This window comes from Diabrotica virgifera, chromosome 6 (genome assembly GCF_917563875.1).
Source record: "Diabrotica virgifera virgifera chromosome 6, PGI_DIABVI_V3a".
NCBI lineage: Eukaryota > Metazoa > Arthropoda > Insecta > Coleoptera > Chrysomelidae > Diabrotica > Diabrotica virgifera.
This window is the reverse complement of record NC_065448.1, coordinates 30,652,163-30,668,486: the sequence shown is the minus strand read 5'-3', so window position 1 is coordinate 30,668,486 and position 16,324 is coordinate 30,652,163. Positions and strand designations below refer to the sequence as shown.

At 32.6% G+C, this 16,324-nt stretch overlaps 1 protein-coding gene across 1 annotated transcript; it reads right to left on the bottom strand.

Moving 5' to 3' along the window:
- Positions 1-1,567: 1,567 nt before the first annotated feature.
- Positions 1,568-16,269, bottom strand: LOC114330380 (60S ribosomal protein L12). The gene is made up of 4 exons (XM_028279720.2): positions 16,082-16,269; positions 15,918-15,991; positions 15,666-15,846; positions 1,568-1,802 (listed from the first exon to the last, which is right to left on the bottom strand). Exons 1-4 carry the CDS (start codon positions 16,116-16,118, stop codon positions 1,597-1,599), a joined length of 498 nt encoding a protein of 165 aa, XP_028135521.1. The 5' UTR covers positions 16,119-16,269; the 3' UTR covers positions 1,568-1,596.
- Between the last annotated feature and the right edge of the window lie 55 nt (positions 16,270-16,324).

Here is a 16,324-nt window from a genome sequence, read left to right as displayed (position 1 = left end):
ATTATAAACTTTGTAGTAAGGTAAGTTAGCTTAAATCGGCCTATTTTAACCTCAGGAACCTGAGGTTAAGTTATGGCCCATTCTTTACCAAACACCCTGTATTATCAAATTATGGGATATATCAGTTTTTTATTAACAGCCTAATCTAAATTCACAATCACGATGCAGTAGAAATAAACAAACCAAGACACGTTAAATGTTATCATAATTTACAATGTATAATCTTTATAAATCATAATTTGTGATTTACAATGTACATTATGATTCGGGAGTGCTTCTAGTAACATTTAACATGTCTTGGTTTGTTTATTTCTACTGCATCTTGATTGTGACAGTAGTATAAGTGATTGTATCTCAGAAACAAAGCATTTGCGGACATATGTATATAAAGCAAACAGTCATTGTTTTCATGCACAATTACCCCTTAAAGTTTGTCGCACTTATTTAGGAAAACCATGTATTAATGAAGAACATGGCCAGTTGTTAAAGTACCTAATTTTTTATTATCGAACATAAATGAATGAATAAAAAAACACAATGTTAACCCGTGAACAGTCACGCTCTTTTCTGTAACATTATCAGTCGCATGTTAGAATTTATCTAACAATACGAATTTACAATACATTTTTATTTACTTATTATGTTAGAAATAGTATTTCTAACAATTATTAAAGCTAATTGGTTCTCACCAAGGTCATAAGTTCCACAAAAAGAAGAAAAAAAATAAACCTATGCATTACTACACCCTTCCTAGAGGCATTTATGAGTGGAAAGTTAGGTTACAAATAAATAAAATGTAGATTTTTTTTCTAACGACGCAATTGCTCCTGGGTTAAGAAAACTTGAGACTATAGTTGCGTTTTAATTTCAGTATTTTATAACTGCTAAAATATTCCACAGGGTGGTGTTCACCAGCTTTCAGAACTAACAACAACTTAAGCAAACATATTAAAAACAATAAAAGCCGAAAGAGAAAGCAACTACAGAGTGGTGTGTACAAACTAACTTGTGGTGTGTACAAACTAACTTGTGGTGACTGTCCGAAAACTTACATTGGTCAAACTGGCAGAACTTTTGACAAACGGATAGCAGAACACAAAAGGGCTTTCAACAATAGAAAAACAGACACTTCTACATACGCACTTCACCTTCTAGATCATAATCATTCTTTCAATAAGAGTTTCAAATTCTACATATTCAAAATAAAGGCCTTAAGCTATCACTTTTAGAATCAATGGAAATTAATAAATTGAAAAATACATACAGATATAATTCTGAATGACCAACTCGAGACAAACAGCTCCCCACTCCTCAACCTCTTCAGTTAAAGACTTAAAAAGGCAAACACATTGTAAAATATATCACTTGAGAAAGGCATTTTGCCGAAACAGCTGTAGTAATAACATAGTTGTAATAAATTTTGTGGAAGTATAGAAAAACAAACGTTTTTCAGTGTTTTATTGTGAGATAAAATGAACTTCCATCAAGTAACGGTCGAATCCATCAATTACATTCTTAACAAATTAAAAAATGCCACATTTGGATAAAGGTTAAATAAAACAACTGATAACTTAGAAAAAATATTCTAATAATAGTTTATTCATCTGGTACTTCTATGGTTCCTTCATTAACCTCGTCAATAACATCATGTGCTGCTTTACCATCAATTGTACATCCAACTGATTGGGCTGTTCCTAAAACCTCTTTTACAGTTCCGGATAACTGTTTGGCCATCGACCTGGGCCTCATCTGTCTGGCAATAGCGATGATTTCATCGAAAGTAATGTTACCAGTGTGTTTAACTAAAAATAAAAATAGGTATTAATATGTTAAAATCAAACATACGTAAAAATCGAGAAAACGGAAAATGCTATTAAATTGTGAATATTGAGTCTTTCTTTATGAATTCTGTTACGGATACTAAAAAAGTACAAAAAAACCTTTAAAAAATTGAAAAATTATGAAAAATAGGAAATCACAATTAAAATGTGATTCTGCTTACAAAATAATACGAAATCTATTTAAATAAATCTCTGATGTTTGGCAAAAAGGGCTTAAGTCAGAATTGCACATCGATAACGTTTTGATGATTTCTGGACCAGAAAAATCAGCTCTTTTTATTGGTACATACAGTTTAAGTCTACAACAATTGTAGACTTACATACAGTTAAGTCTACAATTGTTGTAGACTTAAACTGTACGTACCAATAAAAAAAGCCGTTTTTGCTGGTTCTGAAATCATCAAAACGTTATCGATGTGCAATTCTGTAGACAATAATTGTTGTAGGCTTAAACTGTATGTACCAATAAAAAAAGCCGATTTTTCTGGTCCAGAATTATGGTCCATTATCGATGTGCAATTCTGACTTAAACCCTTTTTCTCAAACATCAGAGAAATATAAATACCAATATTTTTGCTGTTAAACTTCATAGGATGAACGTCTGGGGTTCTGATTTATCATTCAAAAATAAGTTTTATGGTTTTAGTATTATACATTAATATCCAATAATAAATACAGTTATTATAAAGTTAGATCATAAAGGAGGCCATATTTTGAAATTTCTATGAAAATGTTACATTTTTCAACGCAACAAACACAAAAATTAAAACTGCTTGGGCAAATACAGTCGGAAAAATGAAAGAATACCCATGAACGATCACATCAATTACTTATTACATATCTATAACAAACATTTGTTATTTATAGAAAGATAGATAGATAGATAGAATTTATTCATCCACAAAGTTTACACAATTCTTACAAAAAAAAATGTATAAATCTTATCGGACTAGTCAAAGTAGAGTACAATATATAGTAAAGTACATGATTAAAATAAAACAGTGATTACAATAAAATAAATAAGAAATAAAAGTTACAAATAAAAATTTAGAACTGTTGTTGCAAGAATGTTAAAAATTTAAAAATCCATATGACAGCAAATACAAAATAAGTGATTGATGTGATCGTTCATGGGTATTCTGTCATTTTTCCAACTGTATGTGAATAGGGCTTTTCATCGATTGTCATTTGTTTCGAGCTTCTGTCATGTGTCACATAATATTAATATATCTACGTCATATGTCTTTGGTTTGTATCATTGGTATATACCAATAACGTACGACGTAGATATATTAATATTATGTGACACATGACAGAAGCTCAAAACAAATGACTGTGAATGAAAAGCCCTATTGTAAGGTGGTAAAGAAAGTACTGCAGAATCTGAACATTTAGGTTGAGAGTCTGTGAAGATAGCTGCAAATAATGTCCACAGAACAAAATATTTGAGTTTGGCAGTGTTACCATGCCCTGTAATGTATATATGTTGTATGCTTCAAATATACAGAGAAAGCTTTCAAAAGTATGTTTTTATTATATTTTTTAATGGATTCTGAGATTTTTTTATTTACATAAAATGAAGAGTACAGGGGAAAAACAGGGAATGTCACATTTTGTACATATTGAGATAAACACCAATAAAGGTTTAATTATATCTAAAAACTACTTTTTATTAGATTCTTAGCAGAATTCTAGCAATTCTTATTCTATATTCTTAATATAATATTAATCTATCCTAACTTATTAATGCACCAAAAAACTGCTAACATTCCTTATTTTTGTTCAGTGGCGTGTGGACAATCCTGGTCCTTCGCCTGGATACAAATTTTTAGAAAATTTATATATACTGATCTTTCTAGTTATTGTTCTGAATCGATAGTCTAGTCCAGGAGTGGCCAAGCTCCTTGATAATCCGAGCCAATTTTCAAAATTTGAATTTTTTCACGAGCCGCAATTAAACAATTATTGAAAAAGTGTAAAAAAGGTATTAAATTTTTCTCACATTGTTTGGATTTCACGAATTTTAAAGTGAAATAAAACGGATCATATCGTCAGCGTCGTTTCAAATATGCTAATAATTCTACAAGCAGCCTTTACTAATTCAGGATACTTATTCGAATCTTCATCATCCTTCTATCTTTCTCTAGGACGGCCTAATCTTCTACCGTCTCTCAAAAAACACTGTCTTTAACACTGTCTTCCTCCGATCTTACCACATGACCTGTCTACCTTAATATTAGCTTTTATATGTCTCACAATGTTTTCATTATCATACAATTTAGCTTTGCAGCACCTTCACCACTCTCCTGTCAATTCATCATTTTGAGGGCCAAAAATATCATTCTGAGAACTTTCCTTTCAAATACCAGCAAGCATTGGATGAATAATTGGCATGTACAGTACAATCTTAATTCAGATTTTCTTTTTAGCAGTTTAGATCTTAATAATGATGATACAGACTAAAATGCTCTATTCCATGCAGCTATCCTTGCCGAGACCTCTTTTTTATAATATGTGGTTGTCATCTGTGAATATCGCCCCTAGGTATTTAAACTCTTTTACTACTTCGAAGTTGTGGTCATTAATATTTATGTTCTGCCTAACTCTTTGACAATTGGATTTTTGGTTACTAGCGTGTATTTCGTCTTCTCTTCATTTATTTGAAGGCTCAGACTACCTGTTTCTTTATCAAGTTGTGAAAATACCTCTCTCACGTTTCTTGTAGAATGAGTCACTGCACCTAGATCATCAGTAAACAATAATACCAACAATAAGGCCAACAATAATTTTGATCCTCGATACACAAATCTCCTGTCAGCTCAAATGATATTTTACTTATTACATATTCTAGGGACAAATTGAATAGCAACAGTGATAAGGGGTCTCCTTGTCTATGTAAGTCCTGATGTTACACTAGTCTTTTATATTTGTTGTCAGTAATTTAAGATATTTTGAAACACAAAAATTAAAAGTAATTCAGGTACAGTTATTGAGAGCCACAAATAATCCTTCAAAGAGCCACATGTGGCTCGCGAGCCACAGTTTGGCCACCCCTGCTAGTCGATAGTACTCAGTTTTTGCTACTACATGGCAAGAAAAGCCAAAATTCATGAAAAATAATACTTTATTTATTTGAAATAGGATGACCTAATATAAACATGCTAAAGTACATATCGTTGCCTTAATACTATAACTTGATAACTCGAAATTAGTAGTTTTCGAGATAAACGAGTTTAAAGATATTTGTGCTGCTACCATGATGTTGGTAAATACGGAATTCACTCTGCGGCTCTAAAATACTGTTCCTTAACTTTTTGGCAACTGATCTATTTAGGAATATGGTGTAAATTTGTTTTCCAATATGGAAAAAAACATGAAAAATTAAAGTTATCAACTTTTAGCACTACCATAATGTTAACATTTGGTAATGTCGCATGTTGTGCTAAGTCGCATAAGTGAACTTTTTAACATAACTAATATTTTGAACATTATTTTGTTGAAAATTAGCCCTCTGCCATGGGGGTTGCCAGATCTGCTAACAATTCTCGAATTCTTGCATTAAAATGAACCGAATAAACAGATAGCAATTATGTGGTAAGTTCAGTGGTTTCAGAGAAACACGTGCTAAAACTAGATAACTCGAGTTATCTAGTTATAGCATTCAGTGTATATCATATACACGATTATTTCGATTAAATAATAGCTTGATAACTTATCTTGTCAAGTTTTAGCACTGAATATTAGTGGCATTTGAGTTTTATCAACTTTCGTCAATCATAAATAAATACTTAACCCGTTTGAAGTGAGCTATCAAGTTTTTACACAATATGGAGGCAAATAAAATACATCTTGTGAACTAGTTACCTCAAAAACGTCAATTTTGGAGTTATCAAGTTATAGTAACAAAACAGAAGACCAAGTCCCAAGAAAGGCATTAACACTGATAACCTACTAAAGGTTGTAGCACCTACTCCAATTAAATCATGGGTATTTATATCAGGTTTTACTCCTGAAACTGAAGCAACTGATGTTTTCAACTTTCTCAAAAAATATGAGCTTGACCAGGACTGTGTGTGTGAGAAGATGGTTACCAAAAAGAACCACCTATATAGCTCTTTTAAGGTAGGAGTTCCTGAGATAAACAATGATGCCATAATGTCATCTGATTTATGGCCACTGGGAACTAACATAAACCATTTTCTCCATGTTCAACGCCCTCGATCCTCAGTGAATCCGCTGAAGAAAACCGTGGTGCAGTAAATGTTCCTGTACATAATAATAATAATAAAGGTATTTTAGGAAATTTTAAGAAAGCACAAAAAACTATTTTACACTGTAATATACAATGTTTGCGTACCTCCTTCTTAGATCTGGAGGTCCTCCTCAATGAAGTATCAGCAGATTGCTTATGTATAAATGAACACTGGCTAGTATCTGAGGAACTATTTTCAATTAAAATTAAGAACTACAGAATGATTTCTGGCTTTGCAAGGACTGTGGGCTCTCATGGGGGTGTAAGTATATATATTAAAGAAACCTTTGATTCTGTTTCATTAAATCTTGAAAGTTTATCTCTTGAAAAACATTGTGAAATAACAGGTGTACATTTGGTAAAATCTGATATTCAACTTGTCACTGTGTATCGTACCCCAGATGGTGATTTAAATCAATTCTTCAATACAATGTCAAAAGTTTTCAAAAAGTTAAATACAAATAAACCTCTTATTATAACAGGGGATTTCAATGTGCACTTCAATGAAAGGGATATTGCAGCCCTGGATCTGTGCAATTTCTTTAGATCCTATAACCTCAAAAAATCAATAAAATTTAACACCCGTTATAATAGATGTCTTGATAACATATTTACAAATATTAATAGTACCATGTTGCAATCCGAAGCTGTTGATCTTTCACACACTTCAGACCACAAAGGCATATTGTTTAAATGTGAAGTGTCCCAAACTACTTCTAAATCTAGAATAAGCTACAGGCCCATTACAGAGATGGGACTGGCCTCTTTAAATAACAATCTTTGCTTACAAAATTTTGAATTTATTGATAATGAATGTATTGATGTGGACTCAAGGTTTAAAATGTTTATCGATATTTTAACGCAGGCAATAAATCTGTCTTTTCCTGAAAAATCTAGGCTTGTTGAGCAAGGTAAACAATGTAAAAAAAATTCTTGGTTTAATGATGATTTGAAACTTATGAGGGAGAAACTACAATTTTTGACATCTTTAAATAAAAGTGACCCCGTTTTAGTGACAAAGAAAACACTCTCAGAATATAGGAAAAAATACAGACATGCTATACATAAGGCAAAGATTAAATCTAATGATGATTTTATATTAAACTCTAACAACCGTCAACAGGCTATGTGGTCCCTAATAAACTCAAGATGTAAGAATTTACCAATAAAAAATTCATCACTCAATGCAAATAGTTTTAATGATTTCTTCTGTGGTATTGCTGAAAATGTAATAAATACACTTAATCATACTGACCAATCATTCAATACATACCTTAATTTTATACCACATGCTCCTTCATTCGCCTCTAATCATTGCTCCTTCAGATTTGAGCCAACAAATTTGGAGGAAGTTGTAAAAGCAATTGAAGAATTAAAAAATAGCCAGAGCAAGGACCCGGATGGAATGAACACAAAAATAATCAAGGCAATTAAACACAACATTAGCTTACCTTTAACTAAACTAATAAACTACTCAATTTCATCCTGCATTTTTCCTTCAGTGTTTAAAACTGCGAAAGTCATACCTCTCTTTAAACGTAAAGGTTCGGCTGATGATCATAATAACTTTCGTCCAATTTCTCTTTTGCCAATTCTTTCCAAAGTGTTTGAGAGAATCCTAAAGAAGCAGATCAATGACTATTTTGAATCTAATCGGCTTTTTGCAGTGCAGCAATTTGGATTTAGAAAAAACAAAACAACAACACTTGCTATCGATCATTTTACAGGCAGTATTTTGGAAGGATTTGAAAACTTTCTTGATACCCTTGCCTCGTTCCTTGATCTTACTAAAGCTTTTGATTGTGTCACTCATAGTATTCTTCTTAAAAAATTACATGCCTATAATTTTCATCCTATGTCTATTCAATTGATTGAGTCTTATCTATCAGATAGATTTCAATATGTGTTTTTTAACCAGCTCAAATCTGATAAAAAACCTTTGATGTATGGAGTGCCTCAAGGGTCAGTTCTAGGTCCAATATTATTTCTCATTTATATAAATGACTTGGGATTTTCACAAGAGGGCCCGGTAAGCACAGTCCTATTTGCTGATGATACTACATGCTATCAAAGTTACCACCCTTCCCAAATCAGTGATATTGATCTTGAGACCACAGAGAGCAATTTGTTCCAATGGTTTTTGGCAAATCGTCTCTCTCTCAATAACTCAAAATCACAAACAGTGAACTTTACCCTAAGACATAACACCATTACACATCCAATTTTAACAGATTGTTCACAGGAAGCTAAATTTCTTGGTGTTTATCTTGATCAGGGACTCACTTGGGAACGGCACATACTGAAACTTTCCCAAAAGCTCTCAAGCCAACTCTTTTTATTTAGAAACCTATCTAAGGTTACCTCCCTTCAAACCCTTCTTACATCATATCACAGCAACTTTCACTCACGACTAACTTACGCAATCCTTTCCTGGGGACACTCTTGCCATATAGATAAGGTGTTTGGTCAGCAGAGAAAGTGTATTCGCATAATCACAGGTCAGGGTTATCGGGACGATTGTAGGCAGTCTTTCAGAAACCTGAGGATTCTCACACTACCTTCTGTGTACATTATGCAGTGCCTGTTGTATGTTCATCAAAATGTAGATCTGTATAAAACACAACAGCATACTTATCAGACTAGAAATCATGATGCCCTTGTACCAGACTTCAGTCGACTTGAGAGGACCAGAAATGGAACCAGATACCTAGCATTGAAATTTTATAACTGTATACCAATATCTATTAAAAGTCTTGATTTTAACCAATTTAAGAGACAAATTAAAAATTATCTTCTGATGGGTGCTTTCTACTCATTTGAGGAGTACTTCAGATCTAAATTTTGTTTTGTCCTGTAATTTAATTAGTGTTTAGTTTTTAAATTTTAGTAATAGGTTTTTTTTACTGAAGTACTGTCAACTTTTAATGTAATTTTAGACAATTTTAATTATTGCTGACCTGTAAAAGTACATTTGTACATTATTACCAATAAATACTCTACTCTACTCTACTCTAGTACTAAGGCGACGATATAGTGACATTCTTTGTTTTTCTCCTGTACTCTTCAAATATAAACGAGTAAATAGGTGTTGTTTGCTTTGATATTATAACTTTTCTTGCAAAATGCCCTGATAGATTAGGCAATAGAGTCAAAATGTTTGAATTTGTGGTTGCCAGATTGTTTATTTATTTATTACGGGATGTCCCCATTTTTACAAATAATAAAAATAAAGTATCCTAACCATAACACAAATACTAAACTAAGTATTAAATAATTAATAAATATTGTTAAACAAATGATTATAATTTAAGTAAATTAAATTTCCTGAAAATATTATTAAAATGAAAATCTCTGACATATAAAATCAAATGAAATGAAGACTCCAAGGTAAAGGTCACTCATCTTCGATTCCTTGAGATACAGTTGAGTCCGCGAGTCTTTACCCGTGCGTCATTAATACCTGGCGAGATAAAACACATACTTTTTATCTAGCATCATTCTCTTCCATGCATGAAACTCATGACAAACCAGCTGCCGTTTGTTATTAAGTAACAACACATGTTATTTTTATGAACCATCTAGACTCAGTGCATTGAAAAGAGATAGGTACAAAAAAAGATGATTCGGTATGTTTTCATATTTTAAGCACAATTTGTTTGACGTTTCTGATTTGTTTAATTTTGTGGCTGTCAGTCAGTTGAACTTTTTGCGGTTTTTGTCGAATTTTTGCATTTTGAAGTTTCTTTATATTACACAAACAGTTGTTTTCACAACTAATTTTATATTGGGCTTTGAAATTTTAAGGTAAATAATTATATTTAATAGGCAATTAATATTTAAAACATACAAAGCTAACGTCATTCACACACTAAAGAAATGACTGTGTTTAGATTTCCGTCAAAGTGAATAAAATAAAAATAAAATATGTTATTGGATTTTTTTAAAAATTGTTTATTTATTTATTAATCAATAATAATAAAAGAATTTATTAAGCTACTTCAAATGTAGCTGGAATTCTGCGCAAAAATTTTGAAGCAAAACTTACATTTGACATTCTATATATTTGATAACGTCAAATTTTATAATAAAACCCGTAATCGGAACAGTAGCCACTTTCTGTCAGTTGTTGTTGCGTGAAATAGATTTCCGACTTATTTCGTATGCTTTAAGTGACGACGCACGGGTAAAGACTCGCAGACTCAACTGTACTCAGTCAGGCAGTGCTTAAATCTTACAAATCTTATATCCACCAGATAATTAGATTGAAGTCATTTCCCAGTGTCTGAATCCTGTTAATTGGAAAGAATTTGCCATAGTTGGTGTGATAGTGACCATTCCTACTCAGAAATTAGAAATAAATTAAACCTTCCTAGGCTATCTTCTAGACGGATGTATGCTGATGTTTTGTTTCTTCATAAATTACTGAATTCAAAAATTAATTGCAATGATCTACTGTCTCTAATTGACTTTAATGTTCCTTCTAGAGTTACTACAACATCCCAAAATTTTGCAATTAAATTTCATCTCTGCAACTTTGGTAGGCATTCTCCGCTGAGTAGAATCATTCTAAATGGAAATAGAATAGACCTTGATTTGTTGCTGTGCGCTTCAGAAAATATTTGTAGACAGTGTTTAAAAAAAATTTTGTAATCTTATGTGATTTATATTTGTTATTTACTTTGTATTATTTTAATATTTGTTTTTTCTATATAGCTGCATCGCCAATTTTTGTCATACATATTTACTATATCTTTATATTTATTGTATCACTAGATAATTATAATATTTTGTGTATATATTAAATTGGGTGGTATCCCGTTAATAAATAAAAATAAAAAAAATAAGATAGTGTTTTATAGAAAATACGGGCATGTCTCTAAGAATTCTAGTGCTACATCTAAAGTTGATAAGATTTAATAAATCAGAACAGTCGGTGGTATGATCAAGTAGATTATAGAGAAAAATTAAATCACATTTAGTTCTGTAGTCTTCTAAGGAACTGATATTTAGCCTTGACCTTAATTCCACTGAAGACTTGTTCTTTAAGTTTAATCTATAAGCACAAATCTGGAGAAACTTATTTTGAATTTATTCAAGGGTGTAAATATGGTTAAAATAGTATGGTGACCATACTATAGAAGCATAAGACAGGATGCTACGGAAGAAAGTAAGATATAAAATTCTATATGTAGGTACAGAAAGATCTCGAGAGTTTCTTGTGATAAAACCTAGATTATGGTATGCTTTATTTGACAAATTGTTAATCTGTGGGATAAATGACAAGGAACTGTCAAATAACACCCCCATATCTTTTATTTCAGTCACTCTTGATAGAACGCTTGTATTAATGTGATAGTCAAACACAACATTATTTTTAGATTTGCTAAAGGATATAACAAAACACTTATCTTTATTTCAATTCAATTCAATTCAGTTTATTGATGTCAATATACAAAGTATTTACATAAGTCAAAGTCTGTTAAAATGCATCATTGAAATACATTGGCAAGCTAACACTTAATAAGTAAAATCTATAAAATTTCATCACCTAGTCTAAATACTTAACACAAAGTTAGAATATTAGCATAAAAACACAAGAGCACACAGAACCTTTAAGAGAGCTGTAGGACTATCACAACAGGGTAGCCCCGAGATATTCCTCCTGAGTATAGTAAGCACCCACCAAAAGAAGTTCTTTGATTTTTATTTTGTATGTATCTAAGGGCAGTTCTCGAATTATTAGGGGTAATTTATTAAAGAAATGTATAGCCAGACATGATGGGCCATCTCTGCACCTCTCCAGCCTACGAAACTTTGGGGCAAGGTTCCCTCTAAAGCGTGTGTTAATATTATGAATCTGTTCATGAGTCTGGAATTTATGCATATTGCATTTTACATATATAAGATTATCATATGGTAATATACACTGGCAAGGTAATGTTAATATTTTCCAATCTATAAAAACTTGTCTGCAATCGGCTTTATATGGCAAGCCTGCGACAATGCGAATGGCCCTTCTCTGCAGTCTGAATACATCCTTCGCTCCTGCACTATGGCCCCATGCGAGAATAGCATAGGAGATATGTGAGTGACACAAAGAAAAATATGCCTGCTTTAGTATGGAAGCGGAAACACAGGATGAAAGTCCACGAAGCAAAAATGTATTTGATGATAGCTTTGCCACTAAAGAGGTGGTATGAGCATCCCATATCAGACCAGGGTCCAGCAGAACACCAAGAAATTTAGCACAGGATGCATTGTCCAGTTCATCAGGAATATTTCTAGTTGAAAAAAGTAAGGACTGTGTTTTGGTTGTATTGAGAAACAGCCTATTAGAATGGAACCATTGTTCTGCCTCTGACACTGAACCACACGAACTCCCCACTGCTGTTACCAAATCCTTACTGCAGGATGAGATTGTTGTGTCATCTGCAAAGAGAGTGAAATGCGCAGTTTGACATGAAAGTGGTAAATCATTGATGTATATCAAGAATAATAAGGGACCCAACACAGAGCCCTGAGGAACTCCTATGCGCAAGCATCCTCTCTCCGATTCAACACCTGCAAATCTCACCCTCTGGCAGCGGTCCATCAAATAATTTTTTATCAATGATATACTGGAGATTGAGAAGTTATATTTACTCAATTTAGCAGTAAGAATTTCGTGGGACACACAATCGAAGGCTTTACTTAGGTCGCAAAATTTGGAAAACACATAGTTACCTTGTTCAAAAGCATCTTGGATGTATGTTACAAGATTCAAAATACCCTGAACAGTCTTCAAACCCTTTCTGAAGCCAAATTGAGATTCAACGAAGAGCCCGTTAGACTCAAAGAAACTTGCTATTTTTCCAGCAAGACATTTTTCAAATATCTTCGAGAATATAGGTAACAGAGAGATAGATCTGTAATTAGACATTTGATCTGTCTCACCCTTTTTAAAAACCGGAGTGACCACCGCAGTTTTTAAAACTTCAGGAAAAACCCCCTCAGCTATACATAAGTTTATGAGCTTGGTCAGAGGACATATTATTAGATTTTTTATCCCTTTGATTAAGCTGACAGTTAAATTAAATGGGTCCTTACTTTTTTTATTTTTGAGAGAGTTCACAATATCTCTTACCTCATTAAAAGAGACTGGTTGGAATTCAAACATCTGTTCAGCATAAGGTGGTGCATAGTTGAGTGGGTCATTGTGGGGTGCAGGAGTACGGCTATGCAGCTCGGAGGCAATGTTTAAAAAATGATTAAATTGATCAGGTGTTATATTAGAATTAGTTTCAGTTTTTGTGATGCCTCTATACTCATTAATGATATTCCACATTGTTTTAATCAGGTTATGAGAGTTTGAAATTAGTTGGTCATTGGTAGCTTTCTTTGCTGCTTTTATTGCTGTCCGATATTCATTTTTAATATTTTTTATGTATTCCTGTAGGTAATTTGGTGCATCAAGCTGTTTATTAAGTTCTATAAAAAATTGAATATTATCACGCATTGTTCTCAAGCTATCATTAAACCAACTCACCACACCCGCCTGACCCTTTCTTTTAGAGTAAGACTTTTCCAGGAAACAGGTCAAGAATGCATTGGAAATGATGTGAACAAAATAGGAAAACTTATTATTCGCATTCATATTAGTGTCATTAATAAAGTCCCATGAAATGTCCTCTATCATAGAGAAGAACAAGTATCTTCCTCTCTCAGTGATGGGTCTAAAAAACACTTTTTGAGGATCAGAAAATTGTTCTCCCATTAAGGTGAATTCCAGGTATATACCTCTATGGTCAGATATACCAGGATCAACAACTTGTAACTGAACATCGAGACAGTTTTTCTGTCTGGTGGCTTCGAAATTATTTTGATGAAAACCGAAACTATGCATTAGGTTACATAATTCTGTACAGTGAGGAGAATCTGTATTAAAATGAATATTAAAATCCCCAAGAATCAAGATTTTCTTAGTAGGGTTAAGTGATTGTCAAGCTCCCTCCAGTACTTCAATAAAAACGCTAAAAGAGCCTGACGGAGGCCTATATACAGTTAATAAATATAACTTATATTTTTCAATATATGCACAATATAATTCAATTTGTCCCTGTATGGACAGATCTTTTACATTATGCCACTCTTTAAAGAGAATGTTTTTATTTATTAAAATGGCTGCTCCGCCTCCCTTACAGTTTGTTCGGCAGAAGGCTGAAGCTGGCAGAAAATTGGAGACTCTTAAGGACCTGTATTCCAGATCTGATAGCCAGTGTTCAGCCAGACAGAGTGCATCGGGTTCTCTCCCAGTCATGAAAGCCTCCAGCTCATTAATCTTATTTAACTGGAGACAATTGGAAAGAGACCAATTGTATAGAGAAGTCAAGTCTTCCTGGATTCTTAGACAATCAGACAGATTTGAAACTTTGAAATATAGTTTAAGGTCATCAGCAAATAGCAAAAACTGACAAACTTTTATTACCTCAGAAATATCATTAATAAACAAGTTAAAGAGAAGAGGATCCACATGCCAGTCTTGTGGCACCCCTGAACTGACCAAGATAGGAATCGAAAGTGAACCCATTATAAAAACAAACTGAACTCATTCATCAAGATAACTACTCAACCATGAAAGAAACCATTCAGGAAAACCAATTCATCTTAATTTATAGATGAGTAAAGAATGGATCACTGTGTCAAAGGCCTTCGAGAAATCAGTATAAATGGAGTCCACTTGGTACCCATCTTCGAAAGCCATTCTTCATGTTGCTCATTAATCAAGAGATTTCTACAGTGCCAAGTAAGATATTTGTTTAAAATTGTCACAACTATATCAATTTTATGACCATTTCTTTATTATGGGCCATTCCACGAACCGCCTGTTTTGGATTACTTCGACAACGAATATTTTACTGTGCAACATAAGTACGAAAGTAAATGGCGCTAATAATTATTCCAATAAACAACAATGTAATTTGCAATTTTCTTTCGTTCTTCTTATTTTGCACAGTAAAATATTCGTTGTCGAAGTAATTCAAAACAGGCGTATGTTCGTGGAATAGGGTATATTTTGGAATGAATGTACCTGAATACTGTTTTAGTTAGTTTTAATCTTGTTATTTGACCTAGTTTAGATTTTCAATGTCAATAAATAAATTAATAATTATATCACATGCTATGCTCTTTCCCGATTTATTTTAAGAATATGGCAATACTGCCAAACACTAAATATCGTTATATTTGTAGCTATCAGACCCTTAAACTAAATGTCCAAGATTTACTTATAATAATATACAGGAAAAAACAGAACTCAAAAACTGCATCTAAAAGTTTGAATACATTTTTTTGTCAAATATTTTAGTATTTTGTATCTATTATGGTGTGAAGAATTCTACGCAATTATTGGGCAAACGTTCTCAGTCATAATTTTGTTGCAACATGCTTATAATTAGTAAAATAGATATAAAAATATAATGCACTTAGATAACTTGACAGCTTGCACAGAAATATTCAGATATACAAAAGCATCACATCTTATAAAATCAACAAAACATTTAATTAAATTATGTTCATTGCTGTTATTTACTTACTGTTCTTTTGCTTCTTCCTATCGCGTGGTGGTTCTTTAAGAGCCCTAATGATCAGGGAGGAAGCAGATGGGACTACAGAAATGGTAGCTTGACGATTTTGGATTTTCAATTGAACTGTGATTTTAAGACCTTTCCAATCAGCAGTACCTTTGGCAATATCGTCACCAACTTTTTTGGGAGACTGTAATAGAAGCACAAAGTTAACAAAACAATTTGTTTGAGACATGTATCATTTTATAGAGGTAAGCTTACCAAACCTAGAGGACCAATTTTAGGAGCCAAAGAAGAGGTAGCTCCAACTTCTCCTCCGACACATCTCATGTAAACTGAAAACAAATATTACGATTCATATTTTAGTACATAACACAAACATAGGTTATATTTTATTTAGTTTTTTTATTATTTTGAATACTTACCATATTTAATTTCGGTGGGATCGAACTTGGGTGGCATTTTGAATTAATTCTATATAAAATACTTATATATTAATGGCGATTCTACGCCGATGTTTACAGATTTTTACAATAGTGAAAATATTTTCACAATGGTAAATTCGAAAAGGAAATTTGACACATGACGTGACAATTGACATGGTCAATCATCTTCTTTCTCTTCGAACCTTTACAAGTCTATACACAGTAGTTGTTAAGTTAGTATTT